This window comes from Bidens hawaiensis, unplaced genomic scaffold (genome assembly GCF_021521415.1).
Source record: "Bidens hawaiensis isolate Kalapana, Puna unplaced genomic scaffold, B.hawaiensis_p1.1 tig00010854_1, whole genome shotgun sequence".
NCBI lineage: Eukaryota > Viridiplantae > Streptophyta > Magnoliopsida > Asterales > Asteraceae > Bidens > Bidens hawaiensis.
This window is the reverse complement of record NW_027491837.1, coordinates 691770-716764: the sequence shown is the minus strand read 5'-3', so window position 1 is coordinate 716764 and position 24995 is coordinate 691770. Positions and strand designations below refer to the sequence as shown.

Genomic DNA, 24995 nt, shown 5'->3' with positions numbered 1-24995 from the left:
AAAGTAAGCGGGAAAATACCCCTTACCTTGGCAAACAAGTAACCGTAAGACGGATGCGGGTACAGTGTTAAGGCAAACCCTTCACATACCTAGCACCCGCAGGGAATTGAAGCCAAGAAAACCTTGGCGAACAAGTAACCGTAAGACGGATGCGGGTACAGTGTTAAGGCAAAACCCTTCACATACCTAGCACCCGCAGGGAATTGAAGCCAAGTATACCTCGGCAACCAAGTAACTAAAAGACGGGTGCGGGTACAGTGTAAAGGCAAAACCCTTCACATACCTAGCACCCGCAGGGAATTGACGCCAGGAATACCTTGGAAGTAAAGTAACCGTAAGACGAGCGCAGGTACAGTGTTAAGGCAAAACCCTTCACATACCTAGCGCTCCGCTGAGAATTGAAACCAAGAAGGATCTTCTGGGCAATGCTTGCGGAAACGGAAATAACATCCCCGCATAGCGGGAACGTCGAGAACTACGTTGTTTGAAGCTCCAGGATGGAATTGGTGGTTTTAACATAATTGATCACTATGTTCAAAACTACCAAAACCTCATGGAGAATCCACACAAGTGGGACTCAACGCTCCTGACTTGCGAGGAGGTTATAGACCTACCCGCATCATACCCAAAGACCAAGCAGGAAACTCGGGAATTTCTGCAAGTGACAAGGACTTCCGCGGGAGGAATCCCCATGGAAAACCTTAAAAAACCCTTTTCAAAACCCTCTGCTTAAGTCCAAAAGTTCACCTCACTTTATTAAACACTCATGAGAAGAACATTGGACTGGGGGGACTTGAAGAGGTAGGTCCCAGCAGAGCCCAGTTGGACCCGCAAGACTCACCTTGAAGAGGGACGTCTGCGCAGAAACCAACTGGATCCGCAGGACCAACCATGCTCAGAGACGTGACGTCCTTACGCGCAGTACGCAAGCTGGTCCCGCAGGAAATGCCTCCCGATGGTGAAGGACTCCGCCTGTTCCCGCAGCTTCGGATACAAGCCATCAGGGAAGGCCACCCGCGCAGCAAGGCTACACGCACAAGGCACTTAGCTCTCAATCACTCAGTGTCACCTGAGGGAATGAGCAAAGCCGGGAACAATCCCGCACAAGGGCGGGAGGGGGAATACTCCCGCCCAAATAAGCCAGTCCGTACGATACGGGAAGATCTTCTGTACTGTACCTGACGAGGTATGGGAAAAAGATCTGACTAAAGATACGACAGCTTACTGACACAGTATGGCGAGCAGCATGCTCCTGTACTGTGTCACTATTAGCCGCTGCCTACTCACCAACTACTGCCATACCACGTGCGTAGCCGGCAGTTGGTGGAAAAGGAATAGTACACAGCAGGCCTGGTCACTATCAGCCGCTGCCTACCCACCAACTACCAGCAGGGCACGTGCGTAGGCCACTGTTGGTGGAACAGGAACACTGTTGCAGCCGGCCACACCTCCTTGGAAACCTACCTTCGGCTATAAATACCACAAATGGTATGACCATCTAATCTTAACATATTATCATCATAATATACCTGATATCTGCTCTACCAATCTCTTAATATACATTTATATTTAAAGAGCAATCTAGTCTGATTCTCACGCCGGAGGGTGGTCACAAGGAGGAACCCCCCCCCCCCCTTTTCAGTGACAAGCTCACGGTGTCTGTTTTGCAGGTTATCAGAAGAACCATCTTCTCAGGGTCTAACCCCTCGTGGGAAACATCTATCTAACCCCCAGGTTACAAGTAATCTGCCCGGGGTCCGGTTAGTGTTTCTTCAGTATGAAACTAAAAGAATTGTGTAGGTCAAATGTGTATGCATTTTAATGGCCTAAATATATGTTTTTTGGTCCTAAATTCAATGTTAAGACTGATGAGTAGTGGTAGACTGGTGGTTGAATACGGGAGCTCTTAATACATATAGTGTTTTAATCTTGTTTTAGTTTTTTTATTATTTTTTTTCGTGTGCATCAAACTCAATTGGTTGCTAAGGGGAAAAATGCAAGTTACTTGCAAGAAACAAAAAATATGACAGGATCTAAGAGATTAAGTGACATTGTGTTTTCGAAATTAATAAATTACTTACGAGAATAGGGTTGATAAAAAAATGTGAAAAAATCGGCTGGTTAGTATTTTGTTTGCGAATTTATGTAAATTGATATTTTATTTAATTATTTGTGAGTTTGGAAAAACCGGAAGATTTTAAGAGATTTGGCATGAGCATGACTAAATGGGGATGTCTTTTTATTCATTCGAATCTTAACCTTTTGTCAAGTTTAGATACAATCAAATGAGTCCGAACCGGCGAGTATGATAATCGTTTCAAGGAGGAACATTCGAGAATACGCTCGGCATTAGCGAATACACGTATGATTAGCGTTTTCGTTTGATTTACTTTGTTTTTGTCATGAATTCGTATCTGTTAGCATTGTTTTCAGCCCGATTACGACCTAATTTTCCTTAATGACCTTGGACTAGATGAGTCATTAAGCCATGTTTGACTTTACTCTGAACCACGTTAATTTAAGTATAATTTCTTAACCGATGGCTTTTGATTATCATGTATGTTGTTCATTATTGATTATATCAGTTGTTTATATGTTTTTGTTAATCTTGGCATGTAGAAATAACCCCTTGCATTAGTAAATCCATTCTTAGAGCGTTTATCTCATGATTTTTGGTACCAGGGCATGAAACTAGAGATTGTAATTGATAGTTTCATTGATTTAGTTGGTTTGAATTGTGTGAATTCTTTCATTATAGTTTGAAATAATTGCACTCCTCGAATTTCTCATAGGATTTAGGCATCCTTACCGGGAGTCGGGTCTAATCAAATAGTAGTAGTAGCGTCATAGTTTGGTCAATCTAGAAGTCATTGTAGGTTTGGGAGGAGTCGACACATCTAGGTGGTTCTTTATTCTGATCGAGTTCAATTTTCTGTCTTCGATTCCGTGCTTGTCTAGTTTCCTACCTTTTTAGGGTGTGTTTGGGATTCCTTATTTATTTAAGAAAAAAAGGTCTTTTTGTGATAAGGTAAAAATGTATTATGGGTTTTCAATAAGGGGTTTCCAAAAAAGTGTTTGGATTAATATAAGGTAATAAGTTGTTTTTTAAAAAGTGTTTGGTTTAACTTATTGATGTAAAATGACTAAAAAAGACATTTTTATGGCAAGGGTAGGTGGTTAAAGAGTTGGGTGGAATGGTGGGATGAGGGTGGAATGGCAAGCTGTATTGATAAGGAGATAAGTTAGGAAATCCTAACTTATTGAAAACTTATATTTTAGCCTAGTAAATAAGGAGAAATGGAAAAGGACTTTTGTATTGCCAAACACTATTTTAACACAAAAATAACTTATTCTATCATAATAAGTTATAAAGAGAAGAAAATAAGGAATCCCAAACACACCCTTAGTATTTCAATTAGGTAATTTAGTTACACAATTCCCACTTTGTTTAATAGACTATATGTTGATAAAGATCCAACATTAGGAGTTGCATTCATGTCCACTAATTGATACTCGATACTTATCGATATTATATTACATTCTAATAATGTATTTGCCTATTGTGTGCAATTTAGTCCATTGATTCATACCTTTTTTTCTTATAATGTATTTGCCTTAGTTGTGCAACCGGTATACATCACAAAGCAAACACTACTGGTTGATGTGGGAAGCCATACGCTACGTAAAGGGTTATTGTTGCCACCTACGCTAATTGTTGATTTTAATATCCTCATGATTGGTGTATACAAACTAAGAGAACTATGGATCGCAACCAGGGCCGGCTCTGAGAAAGCTAAAAAAATTTTGGGTCGAAGGCGAAATTTTTTTTGGGTCTTAAGTAAAAGGAGTAATTATTTTTGTTTAAATAATTTAATTTTTATATGAGGTTATTTTTTTATAACTGGGTTGTGTAAAAAACTTTGGTATAAAATAGGATTAAACATGTCTTAAGTGAGAGTAGAACCCACATCCTTTGGGTTGTGAGTAATATCAATTTGCCACTAGACCAAACTAATTGTTATGTAATCAAGTTCAAACACTAAATATAAATATTTTTTTAAATAATAATACATATTATTTAAAAAAATATATTTCGGGCCTACGGGATGTCGGGCTTGTGGCCGTCGATCACCCGGCCACACCATATGGCCGGCCCTGATCGCAACCAGTTGCAATTGATATATTGATTTGAACGATAAATTGAACATGCTAGTACTTATGAAGATAAAAGAACAACTTACTATTGATTACAAATTGATGTGGCGGCTGAACAATCACTACGCTACTGTTGTTGAGCACTTGAGCTTGGAAAAATCACTCACTTTTTCAATAGAAAATCGAAGACCGATCCATGGGAAATATGCTAAGATGTGCCTAATGCGACTTAATTTCAAAGCCTTGTGAGTCTTAGTCATAGTCACCAGAATGATATGATAAAAAAAACTCTTAAAAAGTGTGCACGAGTATGATGTATTGTAAGTACCTCCGCAAATTTGGCCCATTCGCATCTTACGAATGTGGCAAGTAAAGTACTCAACAAGATAGTAAACCATGTCGCACGTGGTTGTGCGAAGCAGACAATACATGTAAAATAAACTTGTGACTGTGTACTACTTTTGGATCTTATCATAGCCTACAATGGGGTGCACAATTCCTTGTGTATATATGTATGAAATGGCTCTTGAATTGATCTTCATAACCTAGCCTTATGGCTTTCGGCCGTAGAAACCCTGATTAATTTTTAGCCACAAAACTTTTATTACAATATCCTCCTAGCTATAATATTTCTAGCCATCTTAGGAAAACTTTATCTGACAATAAAAATCTAATCTAACATACATTTCAAGGCAAACATATGGGCTATATGACACAATGCGGATTGTAGGAGTTGAAAACATACTAGTCGTATGCTACTATGAAGGTCGTATGATTAGAACTTAGAAGAGCATGCAAATCATATGTTCATATGACTAATGTGACAAGGAGGATGAAATATATAAATGATTGAAGCAATGTGAATGTATAAAGTCCGTATTTTTTATATATGGAAAAGGGTGATGTATTAACATTACAACCCTTAATAAATTTTGTGAGAATGTCATTTTCTGTTGATATCATATTATGGATTTTATATTTCATGTCACTGTTTTGACGATTAACGAATTTGTTTTTTCATGCCAACAAGCGTTTGAAATGTTTAAAATATTTTGAAAAGAGACTCAACTTGCAATAATTTAATATATATTAATTAATTATTAAAGTTACTTCTGTATCACATGCTTTTTTTAGTTTGTATCATATAAAGATACACTTAGATATTTAACTATTAATAATAATTAAAATGTTAAAATGTTTATTAAGTTAAATAGTCTTCTTTCGTTGTTAAGAATTACGACGTTTGATTTTGTGTGTAATTTTAAAGTATCTAATAGTAATAAAAATAAATTTATTTCAAATAAAATATTTAAACATATCGTTTTCATGTGCCAAAGGATGTATTGTACTCAACCAAAAAATAAAATACACAATTATTGCTCATACTTTAACACCACTTATCTTGTTATTAGCTCCTACCAAGAAAAATGCTAGTTATAATAATAATTCAATTGGATACCAAAACTTGAAAGTTTTGTAGTGACTAGAGGGATTTATATTTATTGATGGGATTCATCTTCAAGACTAGAAAGCCAGTCAGTCATGACCGTCTTCTATGTTGTCTATTGTTTTTTTTCTCTCTTGTCTCACAAACCGATCTTTACTAAGCGCCTTCTTTCGTATGATCTTCTTTACGCCTTGTTCTTGAGTTTTTTTAAAGGTGAGAAAGGAAAGGAAAACTAACGATAGTTAAAAAATGAGTGTTGCTGAGTTTTTTTTAGGATGGAAAGGAAAGGAGTAGAAGGAGTTAAGAGAGATTAAATTAATGTATTTTTCCAAAAAGTTATCCTCCCATTTTTGGGCTGATTACTAAGGATAACAACACCTAATTACAATATTACCCACTAAGAACATAGTTAAGAACATCAAACTTAAGGGTAAAATTGTAAAAATGTTATTTTTCTTTTATTTCCATCCAACTTAAGAACATAGTTATCCTTTTATTTCCTCTAATTTCCTTCCAACTCAAGAACACACTTAATTAAAAAAAAAATTTCTTCCCTTCCCTTCTCTTCTCTTTCTTATCATTCCCTCTCATTTCCTTTTCTTTTCTTGGTTAAAAAACTCAAAAACAAGGTGTTAGTTATGCTTGTCTCATTGTCTTGTGTGCCTCTCTACCTCTAAACATGGATTTTTCGCATATGCCTTGTTTAAAAATAAATAAAATCAAAAATAAATATTGTGTCGGGTTTTGTGGAACTTAATTTTTTTTTTTTGAAAGGTGAATTTCTTAATTCCTTGTTGGAAGTGGGTTTTGAACCTACAATCTCCCTAAACCTTAATGTATTAGAAGTTTTGACTCTACCATTGACACTTAAATTTTGTTTTTACAGTAAAAAATTGGTAAGTAGATTGTTTGGTACTAACTTTCAAAATTTGTGATGGGTCAAAATGAGAAATCTAAGTATTTTTAAAAGTTTGAGAATGCAAATAAATTTATCGTCAAATTTGTTACGGATTCAAAGTGTTGACTTGAAAACGTCAAATGTATTAGAGTTAAAATTTTAAACATGTTTGGGTTTCAAATTTATATTCAATGACATTTTTGGAAAAACTCAAAAGGTTCAGGATTTGGTAAATTGACTATTTTTCTCTCGACTATTATAATTTTAGAATAGATAGTGAACACTTACGACATGCCACCCCAGGCCTATCAATGCTTTTAACTTGTATCAAATTTGAAATATTTGTGTCAGAATTAATTGTTCCTTTAATGGTGATCAGAACTTTGTATGGGAAACATGTCATGCAAAATTATGCTCAAATGAAGCAACATACTCACAAAATTAAATGGGTTAACATGCTATTTTTTATGCTATCAAACTTATCGAAAAAAGTTTTATGGTTTAGCTCAGAAAAACATAGTTTTTGAAGAACATTCGTCGTTATAAAATAATGTTCTTTTTTCCTTCTATGAGTTGTAAATTGATTAATATATCAATAAATGTAACACTCATTCATTATATATGCTGAATGGTCAGAACTTCTATTGTATGAAAAGCATTCTTCCTGAATTCTTTCAATTATACACATATGATACTGACAATTAAAGTTTCAATAAAAAGAGCGTTCTCAGGTACGTTTTTGCACGTGAATTTTTTTTGTTAAGTTCATTAAAAAAATTGTTTTGTGGTATAAGTAAAATTAATTTATATACACATAGTATAGATTCAAGTATAGATGTAATACATTTTTTCATATACGTTATGTAATTATTTTCTTTACTTGTAATTTTATAATATGGATAATTCGTGTGTTTCACGAGCTTTAAAATAGTATATATATATATATTGAATTAATTTGATTTGAATAATAAATTGGACATGACCCAATGGTAGAGCACTTACTTTACAAGTGAGATGTAGGGAGTTCAAACCTCGCTATCACCGATTTATACGGGAGATATGAGGGTCATCCCCTGACTTACCAGAGTTCGAGTCCTGATCTCACCCGGTTTAACCGGCTCCTTGCTGTCGTGCCGTTTGGCAGGTGTGGGGTCGGGTTTTATTTAGGGAATCCCTCAATAGGTGGACCGATAGGGGCTCCGTCCGTCCGGATTTGTGGCTGGCTCGCTACCTTTAGCCAATAGTGGCCACTTACGGAGTACCCGGGGTTACTTAGTTGGTCGTTTCAAAAAAATAATAATAAAAATTGATTTTAATAAAGAAAAAATTACAAATTTTGTCTTTTTGAATATAGAAAATTATGGATTGGGTCCTTTACGAAAATGAGTTTCAGTCTTTATCCTTTATTTGGATATTTGCCTCCGTTTTAATCCTTTACGCTAACGAATGTTAAGTTTTTCAGCTAAGTCATCTCACGTACCCTACACATGAGGGCAATTTAGTCTTTTAACAATTTGAAGGACTATTTGTGTAATAACTAAAAAGATTTGGTTCTCCCATTCAATTATGATAAGTAAGAAATTAAAATTAATTAATATTATAAAAACTATTTTTTCCACAATCTTTTCTTCCCAAACACCACACCAACTCCAAATTTCAGATACTTTTACACAGTTCCATAAATCTAAGAAGAAATTGAATGTCACACCCCCAACTTGGGCCTAGGCGTGTGACTCGATAGTTGGTACCATATTTGTAAATAAATTAGAGTTACGATTATTAGCGGAAGACTTTATAAATTATAATGATTAAAGTTGAAAAATATTTACATTACAAAAGATGGAAATAAGTTCCATTTGTGTTTACTTATTTTAAGTTTACAAAACTACCATTTAGTTATGTTAACATTTAACAAAAATTATCCAAGCCATCGGATTCTTGAGCCTTCGTCCTTTAGCTCTAATATTAGTTACCTGCAAAATGTTATAAAAATACGTCAGCAACGAATGCTGGTGAATATGCTGACGCGAAAACATTTTCTTTTACTTTGTTACCCCTCTAGGGTTACGCATACCTCGACCCATCTTGGCTTAGGAATAACAACAGTTAAAACAATATCATTATAAACTCGAGTCTCTACCTAGGTCACCCTAGCAAGACACCGCAGCGTCCCGACGTACTTAGGTACCATAAATATACACAAGGTCATTCTCACTCGAACATACTTTGGTTCAGCCCATCGTGGCTGGAGGTCGTGACCAGGCGTGGTGCGATGTGCCCACCGCATTTTACCACATATGTAAGGATCCAGACAAACGTATACTACAGCCTGAGGGCTAGGCTTTTACTCTTATTAATAATGTTTTTAGAGACAATTAGTCTCATGTAAAGTTTTACACATAACACGTTTATTTATTTGAAAACAAGTTTGTAAAAGTGGGGCGTATTCACCTTTGATCGGGATCGGTTTCCAACGCCTTCCTTGCGTAATATAGCTATCTCGCACCTATAGTACGAGTATAACTTTTATTAGTCGGATATACAATCCGGCTTAAGACCTTTAGTCTTATTATCTCGGTGAACCTTTAGTTCATTTTTACTTTAAAACCTTTAGTTTTAAAAGCAATATTTATAAACCTTTAGTTTATTATGAAAACCCGATGTTTCTTCTTTTCTAAGAAACGTATTCTTTTTCTTTTATTATTTAAGAATACCCTTATTACTTAAATAATATTCACAACAAAGAATTATATGCGACTGTACCAACTCGTTCAAGTACCTCGAAGGGTCCAACGAATCTAGGACTTAACTTTCCTTTCTTGCCGAAGCGGACTACGCCTTTCCATGGCGAGACTTTCAAAAGAACTTTATCACCGACATGGAATTCTAACGGCTTACGACGGATATCGGCGTAACTCTTTTGGCGATCACGTGTAAGTCGTTCGCGGATTTGGATAACTTTGTCGGTGGTTTCTTGGACTATCTCGGGTCCAGACAATTGATTATCTCCAGTTTCAGACCAACACACGGGCGTTCTACATTTTCGACCATACAACGCCTCAAACGGTGCGGCTTGAATACTTGCATGATAACTATTGTTATACGAAAATTCCATTAGGGGTAAGTGGTCATCCCAACTTCCACCTAAGTCTATCACGCAAGCTCGGAGCATATCTTCCAACGTTTGAATTGTCCTTTCGCTTTGCCCATCAGTTTGTGGATGATAGGCGGTGCTAAGGTTTAACTTAGTGCCTACCGCTTGTTGGAAGCTTTTCCAGAAGTGAGACGTGAAACGGCTGTCTCGATCAGAAATAATGGACAGTGGTACCCCATGTAGGGCCACAATATTGTTAACATAGATACGAGCTAATTTGTCCATTGAGTAAGACTCATTGATGGGTATAAAGTGTGCGGACTTTGTTAATCGATCCACAATTACCCATATTGCATTATGTTTTCGAGTCGTTTTAGGGAGTTTGGTAATGAAATCCATGGTAATTAACTCCCACTTCCATACGGGAAGTTCGGGTTGCTGAAGCAATCCCGAAGGCTTTTGATGTTCAGCCTTGACTTTCAAACACGTTAAGCATTTCGCAACATGCGAAGCGACCTTTTCATTCCATTCCACCAATACTTCGACTTGAGGTTATGGTACATTTTGTCACTCCCAGGATACATCATGTACTTAAACTTATGGGCTTCGTTTAAGATCTTCTCACGCAATCCTCCACAATTGGTACCCAAATCCTGTTGCCAAGTCTAAGCATACCATCGTCACCTTTGACTAGCGAGTCAATGGTGCCATTACGTTTCTCATCCGAGATTTGGTTCTCGTTGATTTCTTGAGTTTGAGAGGATTTGATTTGGTCAATAAGATCGATTTGAAGTTCTAGCCTTAACAATCGGACTCTTTTTGGCTTTCGTGTTCCTTACGACTTAAGGCATCAGCCACAACGTTGGCTTTACCTTCGTGGTAGACAATTTCGCAGTCATAGTCGTTTAGGGTTTCCATCCAGCGTCTTTGGCGCATGTTCAGCTCTTTTTGATCAAATATGTGCTTTAAGCTCTTATGATCAGTGTACACGGTAAATCTTACTCCATAGAGATAGTGCCTCCATATCTTAAGGGCAAATATTATGGCGCCTAACTCTAGATCGTGAGTCGTATAATTCTTCTCGTGCACCTTGAGTTGACGAGAGGCGTAAGCAATTACTTTTTTTCGTTGCATCAATACGCATCCCAAGCCGGAATGGGACGCATCGCAAAAGACGACGAAGTCTTCAATACCTTCTGGCTAGGCTAGTATAGGGGCTTGGGTAAGCTTTTGTTTAAGTATATCGAACGCCTCTTGTTGCTTTGTTCCCCATTCGTATTTGATGTTCTTTCGAGTCAAGGAGGTTAAGGGAACAGCGATTCGAGAAAAGTTCTCGATGAACCTTCGATAATAGCCGGCCAATCCCAAGAAACTTCAAATCTCGGTTGGCGACTTTGGGATCTCCCACTTCGAGATAGCTTCAATCTTAGCGGGGTCCACTTAAATTCCGTTAACGTTGATGATGTGACCAATAAATTGCACCTCGTGCAACCAGAACTCGCATATCGAGAACTTGGCGTACAGTTTCTCGGCCCTAAGAATTTCAAGTAACGTTCGAAGGTGATTTTCATGATCGGCCTTAGTCTTGGAGTAAATTAATATGTCGTCGATGAATACGATTACAAACTTATCTAAGTAAGGCTTACTGATACGATTCATCATATCCATGAACGCAGCCGGCGCATTAGTAAGTCCAAATGGCATAACGGTGAACTCGTAATGGCCGTACCTTGTTCGGAACGCGGTCTTTGGAATGTCTTCGGATTGAACCTTAAGTTGGTGATAGCCGGAGCGAAGATCGATCTTGGAAAAGAAGCTAGCATCTTGAAGTTGGTCGAACAGGTCATCGATACGCGAGAGTGGATAGCGGTTCTTGAATGTAACTTTGTTGAGAGCTCGGTAATCAATACACATCCGCATGGATCCATCCTTCTTTTTGACGAATAGTATCGGCGCTCCCCATGGCGATGAACTTGGTTGTATAAATCATTTCTCGAGAAGCTCGTCAAGTTGTTTCTTCAGTTCTTTCATCTCGGTTGGTTCGAGGCGATATGGGGCTTTGGCGATCGGAGCAGTGCCGATAATGATATCGATTCTAAATTCCACCTTGCGGTCGGGAGGAATGCCGGGGAGTTCGTCGGGAAAGACATCAGCAAAATTCGAAACCACATGAACGTCTTTGATTTCTTTGGGTTTAGATTCTTCGGTGACGTAGGCCATGAATTCTAAGCATCCTTGATTTAAACATTTGTTAGCCCTTATCATTGAGATTAGGCTAACTTGGCCAGCGTATTTATCCCCTTCGATTCGTATGTTACGTTTGTCCGGGGATTGGAGTTCAATAGTCTTGCTATTGCACAGGATACGGGAATGGTTGTCGGATAACCAATCCATACCCAATACATCATCAAAACCAGCAAGAGTCATGGGCAACAATTGAATAGGTAAAACGTAACCGGCTAATAAAATTTTTCCATTTTCTAGAGCTTCGGAGATTTTAACAATTTCACCACTAGCGGTCTCGACGCTTAGAGTTTTATTAAGTTTGATTAAGGGTTCGTTTAATAGACTACAAAACTTATAATTTATAAAACTTAAATTGGATCCTGAATCAAACAAGACTCTAGCATAGACATTGTTAACAAGAAACGTACCGGTAATGGTTTCCGGTGTGTCGGCCGCTTTCTTCGTATCAAGGACGAACATTCTTGCATTGCCCTTCTTGGGCTCACTCTTCTGACCGCTACCACCCGCACCACCAGCCGCGGGTTTATTCTTGGGGCACTCAAAGCTAAGATGTCCCATTTCCTTGCAATTGTAGCAAGTCATCTTCTTCTTCCAGCAATCGGTCGTGGCGTGACCGAATTTGTGACATGACTCACAAGGACGTTAGATGGCATCGACCCCTATGGTATTTCTTGCAAATTTTGCATTGTGGGATGCCGGAGTTGAAGCCAGACTTTCGTTGGTCGACTCCCTTACCCTTGAAACGGGTATTTCCTTCCTTCTTCGTATCTTGCGTCGACACGACCTTCTTATCTTCTTCTTTGTTGCGGATCATTCCGCCCATTAAGTATCCGGCCAACTCCATCGCGGAGTCGGCGGTTTGAGGCAAGTGCGACCTCACCATATCACGAATCTCTCGTGGCAATCCCCATATGTAGCGTGTGACTTTGCTGGATTCCGGGGTAACCAGCTGGGGCACCAAGCGACAGTATTCATGGAATTTGGTGTTATACTCAAGAAAGTTTGTTTCGACAACCTTGTGAGATAGAAACTTGGTTTGGATTTGGTCCGTCTCATGCATCAGACAGAACTTCGACAATATCAATTCCTTAAACTCGCTCCATGACAACCCATACATTGCCTCCCTTCCTCTACTCATGATTAGTGCGTTCCACCATTCTAGCACTTCGCCTTTGAACATCAGGGCGGAGTATTGAATCTTCTCCTCTTCCGAACACTTGCTCGTAATTACAATCGTCTCCATCTCTTCAAGCCACCTTACAGTCGCGATGGCTCCCTTATCGCCGTGGAATTCCTTTGGCCCATAGTACTTGAAGTCCTTGAACGTACACCCCCCAATCTTAAGCCTTTTAAATTATTGACGAACGCCTCCATCAGCGTTTGACTCGTGTACACTCTCATCCATACGAGAAGGTCTTGAGCGGGGTTTGGAAACAGATTTTCTGGACGGATTAACCGAGTGAGAATGTTTCGTTTGACGAGATTGGGACCTAGCCATGGATCCTTCCCTAACAGCGTCTTTAATCATCTTTTGAATTCGATCCATAAATTTTTCGGGAATTGGATCATCTTGTTCTTTTTCAGGTCCTTTTCCTTTTTCTTTTTGTTTTCGGATTCCTTTCGGGAAACCACAACGTTATTACTTTGTTGAGACATTTATCTTTTTCTTTCTATTCTTTTATATCTGAAATTTATCGAATTTCTTTATTAAACACACATTTATTTCAACATTTGTATATACCGTACACGGTATATATACAAGGATTATTACAACACACACTTATATACATACATTCATTTCCGATGTATATATATATATATTCTTATCCATACAACACATTCAACAAACTACATTACACACATATGTTTGAGCACACATACGCTTCTTCTCTTGAAAGACACCATTACCACCATCATCTCAGTCCTTCAGAAACTTTTTAACAACTCTTGTCAGTTTGTTGCATTTGTGAAGAATATTCTCTCCTATCTTCTTCTTCTTTTTCCCTTCTTCAGCCACCTTCTTCCTCCAGTCATCCGTCTCGTGTAACGCGCGATCCAGGTGTTCTTCATATGATTGTGGAACAGCGTCGGGGTATCCATATTGTGGCGGTGGGTCGCGGTAACCCAGCGTCACCATCTCGAAGTGGTTTCTCCGTTCAGGATACGGGACGTAAGTCTGATCAGCTGCAAGGTAGAGGTATGTCTTGGCGGCTTGATTTTGCTCGCGAATCTCATCAGCTTGTTCTTGAATTGAAGGATTCTTTCCTTGAAATGGCAGAAAGCTAGATGAAGCTTGGTTCCTTAACTGCTCAAGATACTGCACATACGGATCGACAGAACCGTAGCTTGGGTTGTTGGAAGTGAGTGATCCATCAATGGATGTTGATATCTCATTAGGGTTGTCGAGATGCTCTTCTTCCTGTTCGGTTTCTTCCATAGGATCCTCCTCTTCGGGATCCTCCTCCTCTTCCTCCATAGGCTCTTCCTCCTATTCCATATACGGAGTGGCTTCGTTGATTATCGCAGGCATCTTGAAACTTTCGTAAGGCATCGTCGACCTCATTCTTGGTTTACGGGATGATCCTTCGCCATTGTTGGGTTGTGAGTTGACTTCATGAGCGGTAGAGCTTCCAGTATGCCACCTTCGCTGGTCGGAGTGGCACTGCATCCAATCGGAGGATGGGGATTTTGGCTCTTCCTTTATGGGTCGGTTTGAAAGGAAGGTATAAGATGGGTGTGCATCTGGAAAATATCCGGTTGGGTAGTATTGTGGTACTTGTGGTAGTTGGTAGGTGGGAATTTCCGAGGGATGGTATGCTGGTATTTTCGTGGGTTGATACATAGGCATTGTCGGTGGATGATAGCTTGAGTGTCTTGATAGTTCGATTCTTGGTGGTGGCGGACTATCGGGTAATTTAATTGGGCATTGCTCAGTCCCGGGGAAATATATCGGTTTGGGTCGTTCAATGTATTGATCGCGACTAAAGAAGGCCTCAAAGTAATCTTCATCCATGACGTCCTTTGGGAATTTGTAGTATTTCCTTGCTCTTCTTGCTTCATTATCATAATACTCCATTAATTTCTCATAAGACATCTTTGGGTGGTTTAGGTTTAGAATGTAGAGAGGGAAAGAAAAGGTTACCAGCCAATCTTATCCCTATTCAAATAAACAAGTAAGATAATTTTCCTATGCTTAGATCGAAGCTTGGGTATTGTTTTATGATACCTAATTCGCTAAGATCGATGGCTCTGATACCAACCTGTCACACCCCCAACATGAGCCTAGGCGTGTGACTCGATAGTTGGTACCATATTTGTAAAAGTGGGGCGTATTCACCTTTGATCGGGATCGGTTTCCAACACCGTCCTTGCGTAAACTTTCTTGCTATCTCGCACCTATAGTACGAGTATAACTTTTATTAGTCGGATATACAATCCGGCTTAAGACCTTTAGTCTTATTATCTCGATGAACCTTTAGTTCTTTTTCACTTTAAAACCTTTAGTTTTAAAAGCAATATTTATAAACCTTTATTTTATTATAAAAACCCGACGATTCTTCTTTTCTAAGAAACGTATTCTTTTTCTTTTATTATTTAAGAATACCCTTATTACTTAAATAATATTCACAAAAAAGAATTATATATATATATATATATATATATATATATTATCACACACATATATATATACCTACACTTTTATATTTCTTTCTTTTATTTTCTTTGTTGTATAATTTCTTTTTCATAGGTATCGAGTATAATTCTGACTTAGGGCATTAAGCCTTTATAATATTTTATTATTATTTTAGTCGGGTAGTAAACCTTACCTTTCCTCGGCTTATAATTCCCTAGATACTCAAGCAGCACTTCTATTCCGCTTAGCCTTTTCAACACTCGCCTTGATCGCCACTTCACTTCGGCACGCAAATCGAGACACCCAATCTTTTCGGCACACACTTCGAGGTGATCGTCAGGTTGTAAAACGGCACCACCTTCTTGCTTGGAACGTCGTCGGGGAGTGGTACGAATATCGAGGTATGGCACGTTTATCGAGGAATCGGGGCACGGTATTCGAGGTGTATCGATGGCACGAATTTCGAGGTTTAGAGAGATGTTAGAGAGATGATTGTAACTGATTTTGGGTTTGAGTTATGAAGACCCCGAACCTTGCTATTTATAGGCAAATCTGGTGTCCCATCGCGTACCGCGCCCAGGCCCTGAGGACCCGTCGCGTACTACGACGAGGTCTGATGACGCAGAGAGTAGGTCTGCCAACTGGCAGGCGTTGTGCCACGTGTTAACACATGGCGGATGATATGCCACATGTGGCCACGCGTCGGGACACGTGGCGACCGTTGTGCCACGTGTGGACATGTCAGGCCACGTCATCGCTGTACGCGATGACGTTGGCTCAATGGCGATCGCGTACGCTGTTGACTTCTTCTAGAAATATTGACCAAGCCCCATCGCGGTACGCGATAGGCTTGTCTTTTGTCCCGTCGCGTACCGCGAGAGGACAAGAAATCAGATTTTTCATTTTTAAACCTTGTATTTTGGATTTGGCAGAATTAGTCCCTTAACTTTGGAAGTTGGCATTTTTGGCCCGAAATTTCCGTGATATTACATCGAAGCAAATACATCGTATCAATAACCTTGAGAGGAACATGAGGTCAATATTGTAGGCTCAAGGAGCGTTCCACACTTCCACCGACAATGAGATCTATGCCCTAATTCCATGAAATTCATTAGAACAGATTTGATCTATCGGTATAGAAACTTATAAATTTTTTGGGTTCAGAGAATTAGGCGAATCAACAGTACCATGATGGTGGCTTGTACCTGAAAAATGTGGCAACGAGAGAAGACAAACGAGTGAGGGTTTATGTGTCAAAAGCGCAAAAATGGCTGAGTTGTGTGTAGATAGATGTAGATCGGTGAAATCAAGTCGACTTAATTCGATTTTCTGGTGAGGTCGGTTTTAGATGTGGGGCTGCTGCAGGGCAAGAAAAAGTTCAGTGAAGAAAACTTAAGAATTGCAGCGAAGGCGCCGGTGGCGGGTGCTGGGGCCGCCGACAAGAAAACAACGATGGTGGGTGATGGCTGTTTTCAGAAGATGGTGATGACAGTAGTTGTGTGTAATTCGTCCATGTAATTGGCGGCGGTAAGTAAGGTTAAAAGACGACGATGGTGACATATTTCCAGAACTTAATCTTTATTGTGGTGGAGGTCAATGAAGGAGTGGGTGGTGGTGGTAATGGAGGTGGGTGGATTTTAGGGTTTGTTAGTAAAGGAGATGAAATGTAGATGTGATATGTGTGAGTTAGAGAAACAAATCTTTTTAGTTATTACACAAATAGTCCTTTAAATTGTTAAAAGACTAAGGGGTTGTTTGTTTACATCTGAATGGAACCATTCAGATGTAAACATCTGATTCATTCAGACTTCAGACTGTTTGGTTCCAAACAGAAAAAACATCTGATTGGTTAAAATTAGGTCTGAATCATTCAGACTTACTGTTGCTGAATGGGACAGATGTTCATTCAGATCTGACTCATTCAGATCTGAATGAACCAAACAGCCCCCTAAATTGCCCTCATGTGCAGGGCACATGAGGGCACTTAACTGAAAAACTTATAATTCGTTAGTATAAAGGACTAAAACCGAGGCAAATATCCAAATAATGGATAAAGTCTGAAACTCATTTTCGTAAAGGACCCAATCCATAATTTTCTATATTCAAAAGGACAAAATTTGTAATTTTTTCTTGAATAAATTAAATCAATGGGGTGAGCCAACTGGGTTTTACCGGGAACGTCAAACCAAGGATGCCAGCGTGGATCTCGATCATGTCAACATAGTTGGCCTGAGTGGAATGACGGGGCGCGACGTGTTTGCGCAATAAGATAGCTTAACTGTGAAGTCACCGTTCGAAAAAAAAAGTTTTATTAAGACTCTCAAACTCGTGTCTTAACTCTTAAATTAATGAATAAATTGGATGTGGTTCAATGGTAGAGCACTCACTTTACTAGTGAGAGGTATGGAGTTCAAACCTCACTATCACCAATTTATATGGGAGATATGAGGGATGCCCTGGCTTGCTAGGGTTCGAGTTCTGATCTCACCTGGTTTACCGGCTCCTCGCTGTCGTGCCATTTGGTGGGTGTGGGAGTCGGGTTTTATCCGGTGAATCCCTCAATAGGTGGACCGCTAGGGGCTCCGTCCATCTGGACTAGTGGCCGGCTCAGGCTACCTTTAGCCAATGGGGGCCACGCACGAAGTATCCCGCGTTACTTAGTTGGTCGTTAAAAAAAAAACTCGTAAATTAATGAAAAATTAAAAAAAATATATATAATAATGGCTTCAGGCCCTACTTTTTTGGAACTCGGGAGTTCATAATTAGCTGCATCGCGGTCTACTCTACAATGATGAGTCTGTACACCTGTCAAAAATCTATTACTTTAAAACAAGGTGCACCTGTTCCACGCCACACTGGATCTTTACTTCCGAGTCTATAAATAACCACATTTCCACAGCATTAAGTCCTTCCACCACTCTCTCTAACCTACGCACCTAGCTTACTTTAGCAACCATGCTACCCTACGCAGGTGCCCATTTTCTTGAAGCTTGTAGTTTGTGTTCAAAACCACTTGGTCACAACACTGATATATACATGTACAGGTATATTATCATTATTATGCATGCATTAATGGGTTGTACATCATGCTGTCTTACTTGTACCTAGTCAAATAATAGTTTCACATGTGAAAAGTGAAAACCAATAAAAAAGATTCAAAACCCTTGTGCAAATATTGTTGTACAATCATAATTTTGAGTTTGATGCATAGAGGACTTGTACCGTGTGCATGCTTTGTTGTACCTAATTGTTTTTTTGTTGTTGTTTGTTATAGGGGGAATAATCCATTTTGTAGCCAAGAGTGCAGGCAAGAACAGATAGAGATTGATGAGGCAAAAGAGAGGAGATGGAAAGTTGCTAAGAAATCAAATAATAAAACTAATGTACGGACAGGAACAGTTGCTGTAGCATAGTAACGAATTATTAAGAAAAAAGAAAAAAAATATATATTATTTATATGTAATTAATTGCTAATACCTTTCTGAAATCAAGAAATATGATGGAGGGGTTTTTTAAGAAATTTGGGTGGTGGAACTTGAAATGATGAAATCCATTATGAGAGAACATTACAAGTTTTAATGCATAAAATACAAGTTATAATATTATTTGGACGTGTCTTTGTCATGTTGGCCGGCATTATATGATCAAATTCAAATCCATCATCATTTATTTACTTTGTGTATGGAAATTTTGAGCCCTATAACTCATCTTTTGCACATGTGAAAACATTATATGATCTTTCTTGATTAATTATATATTAAGACATGCAATTATCCAAATCAAATTTCAAGATAAAAGTTAAAAACACTAAGGGGCTTGTTCATAAATATGAATCATACAAACACTTAGTAATCCTTGATCATTTATGATAAGAGTGAGAAGTTACTTGCATGTTATAACACCTTTTGTGGTAAAGGAGAAATTTTTATGAGAGAGGAAGAGACACTTATATAATGTCACCTTATTTCTATCCTTAATTATCCACAAATCACAAAGTTACTAATAACACCTAATCACAAGTATCCTAAAACTTTATTAATTCATTTTAATTATTAAATGGTAAAAAATGAATCAATTTTGTGTGACAAACCTTTGCCATGAAATGAAACCATACACCTTACCCGTATGGTGTGAGATTTATTGAGTGTTGCCATGTGGTTTGGAACCCATACACCATACCCATAAGTTTAAAAGTTATAAACTTATGTCATGATTTCAATGTTGTAAAATGTTTAAGAACAACTTTTGACAACTTTTATGTTAACATATTTTAAAGAATAGCTTTTCACTCTTAATAAACATATAAAAATACCACTTAACACCCTCCCTTCCCATTACCAACCATCATCTCCATCCGGTTACTTCTCAAGTGATCGATCATCGTTGATCATTAATAAGTTAAATAAATATTATGGGTACCCAAGACTCTTGTTTGATCTCTGAAGCATAAATTAGGTTTAGTTTTGTATAAAATAAGTTGTCAAATGAGAAAAATAAGTTGGAAAGAGCACCGTGATGTAATAGTGGTTAAGTCGTTAAGAGAAGAAAGGTGCATTCGTGATATTAAATCCAAGGGCTCGTGAGGTTGGGGAAAAGAAACGACCACCCTACCATCGCTAATTGGTTTCACATATTGATCGTCTAAAATGATACTTGAATCGCCACTCGACTTGAGGAAGCCATTGGTTCTCGTAACTATTTAGCAAAATGCATTAATGTTGTATAATATGTTGTTTTATCTTTTTCCTATTTCTTAGGTACTAATATACAATCAACTAAACTGACACAATTAATGGATATGAGAACTATGATCAAGCAAACTAACAAAATAAAAATAAAAATAAATAAATGTGATAAAATTAAATGAATTAAATATGGGTTAATAACTAGTTTGATCATTGATTTTAGTGGGCTTATTTGAGGGCCCAATAAAAAACAAGAGGCCCACATGTAGAAAAGTGGGAGTTGCTATGATTTAGAGTGGACGGCAAAAGGGGGATGGAGAAACCTCCTTGTCGACACAAACAAGAATAATTGTAACACCCCAACCCGGAACGGGCTGGCGTGTTACTATTATAGATATCAAATCAATGTCACAATCCAAAATACATCAAAAATCAATGCAACCTATGTCATATTATTAAACAAAAATGAATTAACTTTTAAAAAGCTTGAACTTCATTATTCTTTCTCATCACTGATCTCCCCGATTTCCCGAATTACCTGTTAGCAAATAAGACAGACACAAACAAGAAAATACGGCTGAGCCAAAAATTGCCCAGTAACGGAGAGAACAATAGTACAGGTAAAGGCATACATAAGACAAAACACATACTGAAATAAAACTGAAACTATTGCGGATATAAAACCACGTTTTAGACCGAACTAGAATTAGATGCGAAACATAATCCGATACACGATCGGGACGTAATCTGAATATACTCAAATTTAACCAAATGCGTATACACATATCAAAACGGACCAGAAATATAGCGAAACAAAATATAATTACTAAAATACACGACGATGATGTTAAAATAAATAGGTCGTGTAATACGGAAGCACCCAGAGCCTAAACAGAGGGGTACACAGCTAGCTAGTCCATGCACCAAGGAGACGGTGTGGGTGGCGTGCACACATTGTTCCATCTCAAACAGAAGTCAGGAGTCAGGAGTCAGGAGTCGGAGCTAAGATCGATCTATACGCCTCTAAGTGGCCAAGGTACTACATGAGTACTTTCAGAGAAGCCGTGAACTTTGATTACGCACTGTCACGATAAGTGCCATGTCAGGAGTCAGGAGTCAGGAGTCGGAGCTAAGATCGATCTATACGCCTCTAAGTGGCCAAGGTACTACATGAGTACTTTCAGAGACGCCGTGAACTTTGATTACGCACTGTCACGATAAGTGCCATGTCGTTGACGCCCCAACGACAAGTCAGAATTTGCTCGGGTAACAGAGTACAAAAGATAACACCATATAAGTAAACATATTCAAACCGAAACATGCAATAAAGAGTACAAAATAAATAATCTATTGCATGCTACAAAAATATATTATATAATATAACTGAACTCAAAATATAACTGACGCGTAACGAAAATCCGTACTACAAAGTAACGGAATAGATTCAATACTATTAGTAAACGAGGACAAAACCCGCACTACGAAGTAACGGAATATAATTAATACTATTAGAGAAAGAAACCAGAAACCGTACAACAAAGTAACAGACTATAATTAATACTAAGAGTAACAAAAACAGAAACCGTACTATGAAGTAACAAGAAACAGAATCCGTACTATGAAGTAACGAAATAGAGTTAATATACTATGACTAAAAGTAAACGGAAACCGTACTACAAAATAACGGAATATAAATAATACTAAGAGCAAACAAAAACAGAATCCGTACAACGAAGTAACAAGAAACAGAATCCGTACAACAAAGTAACGGAGTATAAATAATACTAAAAGGAAACAAAAACAGAATCCGTACTACGAAGTAACAAGAAACAGAATCCGTACAACAAAGTAACGGAGTATAAATAATACTAAAATGAAACAAAAACAGAATCCGTACCTTAGTTGTTAAGCAAAAATAACCAAATTGGCTCGACTCCAAAAATTATAAGGACCTATGGTTTATTTACATTTTAATTTAGATATACGAACATACATTACGACTCATGATTCGTTGATTTTTCCTGGGTGGACTCTTTTAAGAATCCATAAAACATGTTTGGTCGTATGCTTATCGATCTAAGTAGTTATTTAAGATTATTAAAGCTTCCAAAAATAAATATCAATAAGTAAATGTTGAATTTTAAATCTCCACTTCATTATAAGAGAATAAAGTACTAGACTTGAAATATTATTTATTTATTTACTTATAATCACAAAGACTTTCAAGTTTAATTTATTATTAAAAATATCCAATTTTCAAAACTTGATTTTAAGTTCTACGTAGAGGTGCTTCAGTTGACTTTAGCCAATGTACACTAACATGCACATGAACACTACAACCTATTTAATTGTTAATCTGGAACTAGTCATTTAGCAAGCAACAACAAGTAACGAACACACATAAACTATTTTCCTCATGCATGTGTTTTCAATACCAAGTTTCCGATCAAACAATGTTTTCTATCGCCGGAACAAATCAACGATCATAGGCCCACATCCGAAGAACTTAACTAGGGGTACGAAATAGAAGAAAAGGTGCGGACGGTTACCTTAGTTGTCGAAACAAGTCAGTGATGTACGTAAAAGTGACAGTGACTAAATCGGTTTCTCTCAACAGAACAAATCGAAGGCTGAACTTAAACAGTGGTGGTACGTGGTGCGGATGGTGACTTACTCGTGGAGGGAGAACGGTGGTCGGTGCTTGAGGGAACCAGAAACGAGTGGCAGTGCACGGCTTATGCCGCTGAAACTAAATGCAAACTAACGAAAACGGCGTTGGTGTCTGACTTGCAGCGGGCGTTGGTGGTAGTGATCAGGCGATGGTTTCTTGCTAGCGCATCAAATGGATGGAGGTTGTGCGGTTATTATGAGCAAGGAGAGTTTTTATAGGAATATATATTGCCGATTAGAAATTTGAATTAAAGGTTTCGTCATCCAGATTTTTAGACTAGTTTGTTGACACAATTTAGACTTATTAATAGGAAAAGATTAAGTCAAGGCATTCAAATTATCTTGGTGTGGAATAAAACACGTGCCGATCGAATATTTGATTATATTCATGTTTCTATGTGACGTACTTTATTTAAATTATTAATTGTTTCCTCGTAATAGATTCTAATTGAAACATAAGAAAAAATATCAAAACTCAAATATAAGTATTCGTATACAATTTCTAAAATTTTAGAGTTATTAGACTATTACTATCTTAGAAGCATTCCGGGTTATTATAATAATAATTGTCATAAACACACTTTTAATGTTATTCTTTTGAACAACCATTTGGATCACTTACGACACCGTTAATGTTATGTTTGTCTCTATAAAACTTAAATACAATATTTTATGAAGAAAATGTTAGTTTCAGATATATTATAGTTTAGTTTTTTAATCACATTCGTTTATATGGTTTCTCTTTTGTATTCAATCTGACTTCTAAGTCTACAATAAACATGAGTTTGCCTAATTATAAGTACTTAAGTCTACAATAAACATAAGCTTGCTTTAATTATAAGAAGTACTTATAACGTATAACTTATGCACATTTATATGTTTAATATATTTGCGTGTTGAAAGACAAAGTATATTGATCATGCCAAACACACCCTTTATGTTATCTAATCAATATTATTAGAGATCAAGGTCTGATTGATTGCCATCGTCGGATAGCAAGTTGATAATTAATAATGACTGCATGATAAATCGTTAATTAATTGATTTAATATCGTTAAAGGAACCGTTATATGATTGAAGTGTCTGTTAATTGTTGATCATTCATGTTTGTTAATCAAGCTATATCTATGTAGCTTATTAATTCATATTATAAGTAATGCTATTAAACTTGAACTTGAATGCAGGGCCGTCCCTGAGAATGCGTTGGCCTTTATAGACCCCGTGCAAATTAAAAAATGGACCCTGAGATAAGCTAATTATACTATTTGAACGATAAGTGTGATAACATATTAACATTAAACAAAACAATAGTATTGTAGTTAACTTTCAAATAATCAACTAATCAAGCACATTTAAGTGCATCTATAAATGAATAAACCTAATCAAATAATTTTAACTTTTAAAGCATAATTTCATAATAATACTTCGTAATAGCCCGCTCATGAAATCAAAGTTTGATTCATTTTCAATTGTTTAGAAGGAAAAATGAGGAAAAAAACTAGATTAAAAAACACAGTAAAGTTTGTAAATGAAATTATGAAAATAAATCAAAAAAATCTTATATTTTTAAAAAACTTTTGAAGGTTGGCACATCAGCATATGGATGCATGAATCCTATAACGGTTAAGTGAAGAAGTGGACTGGGTTTTTTTATTTGTTTCAAATTCTTTGGGCCAACTATTTCAGAATTGGGCCTATTAATATAAAGTTTTATTTGAGATTACCGGACCTGCTGGTTGCTAATTAAAATTTTGATGGGCCCTTTCCGGATTTGGGCCTTGTGCGGCTGCACAGCCTGCACAGGCCCAAATACGGCCCTGCCTCAATGATATTACTTATCTCGTATTCTAGTGCGTCATTTGTTCATCTTTTTTTTAATTAACTGCAAGTTAGTTTAACATCACGTGAATTCACATCAATCAAATATTCAGGTTTCAGGTTTCCCAATTAATCGAATAAATGTAATCTACATGCAACTCATGGATACGATCTATATGTTAATCTTAATCACGTTAAAGACTATTTTATTTTACTATTCTACCTTGTATGTATTTATTGTCTCAAAATTCATTATTTTGTGCAACATATGTTTCGGTGGAACAAAATCTTCTTTCAGTCTTTGGATTGTCTTTTATGTTTTTGTAGGTGCGGAGTTGTGGCGAACA

The 24995-nt window shown here is 37.5% G+C and overlaps 1 protein-coding gene across 1 annotated transcript; it reads left to right on the top strand.

The window, feature by feature from the left end:
• The first annotated feature begins 18207 nt into the window (after positions 1-18207).
• Positions 18208-19119, top strand: LOC143536607 (FCS-Like Zinc finger 3-like). The gene is made up of 2 exons (XM_077030555.1): positions 18208-18519; positions 18750-19119. Exons 1-2 carry the CDS (start codon positions 18431-18433, stop codon positions 18886-18888), a joined length of 228 nt encoding a protein of 75 aa, XP_076886670.1. The 5' UTR covers positions 18208-18430; the 3' UTR covers positions 18889-19119.
• Positions 19120-24995: the final 5876 nt, after the last annotated feature.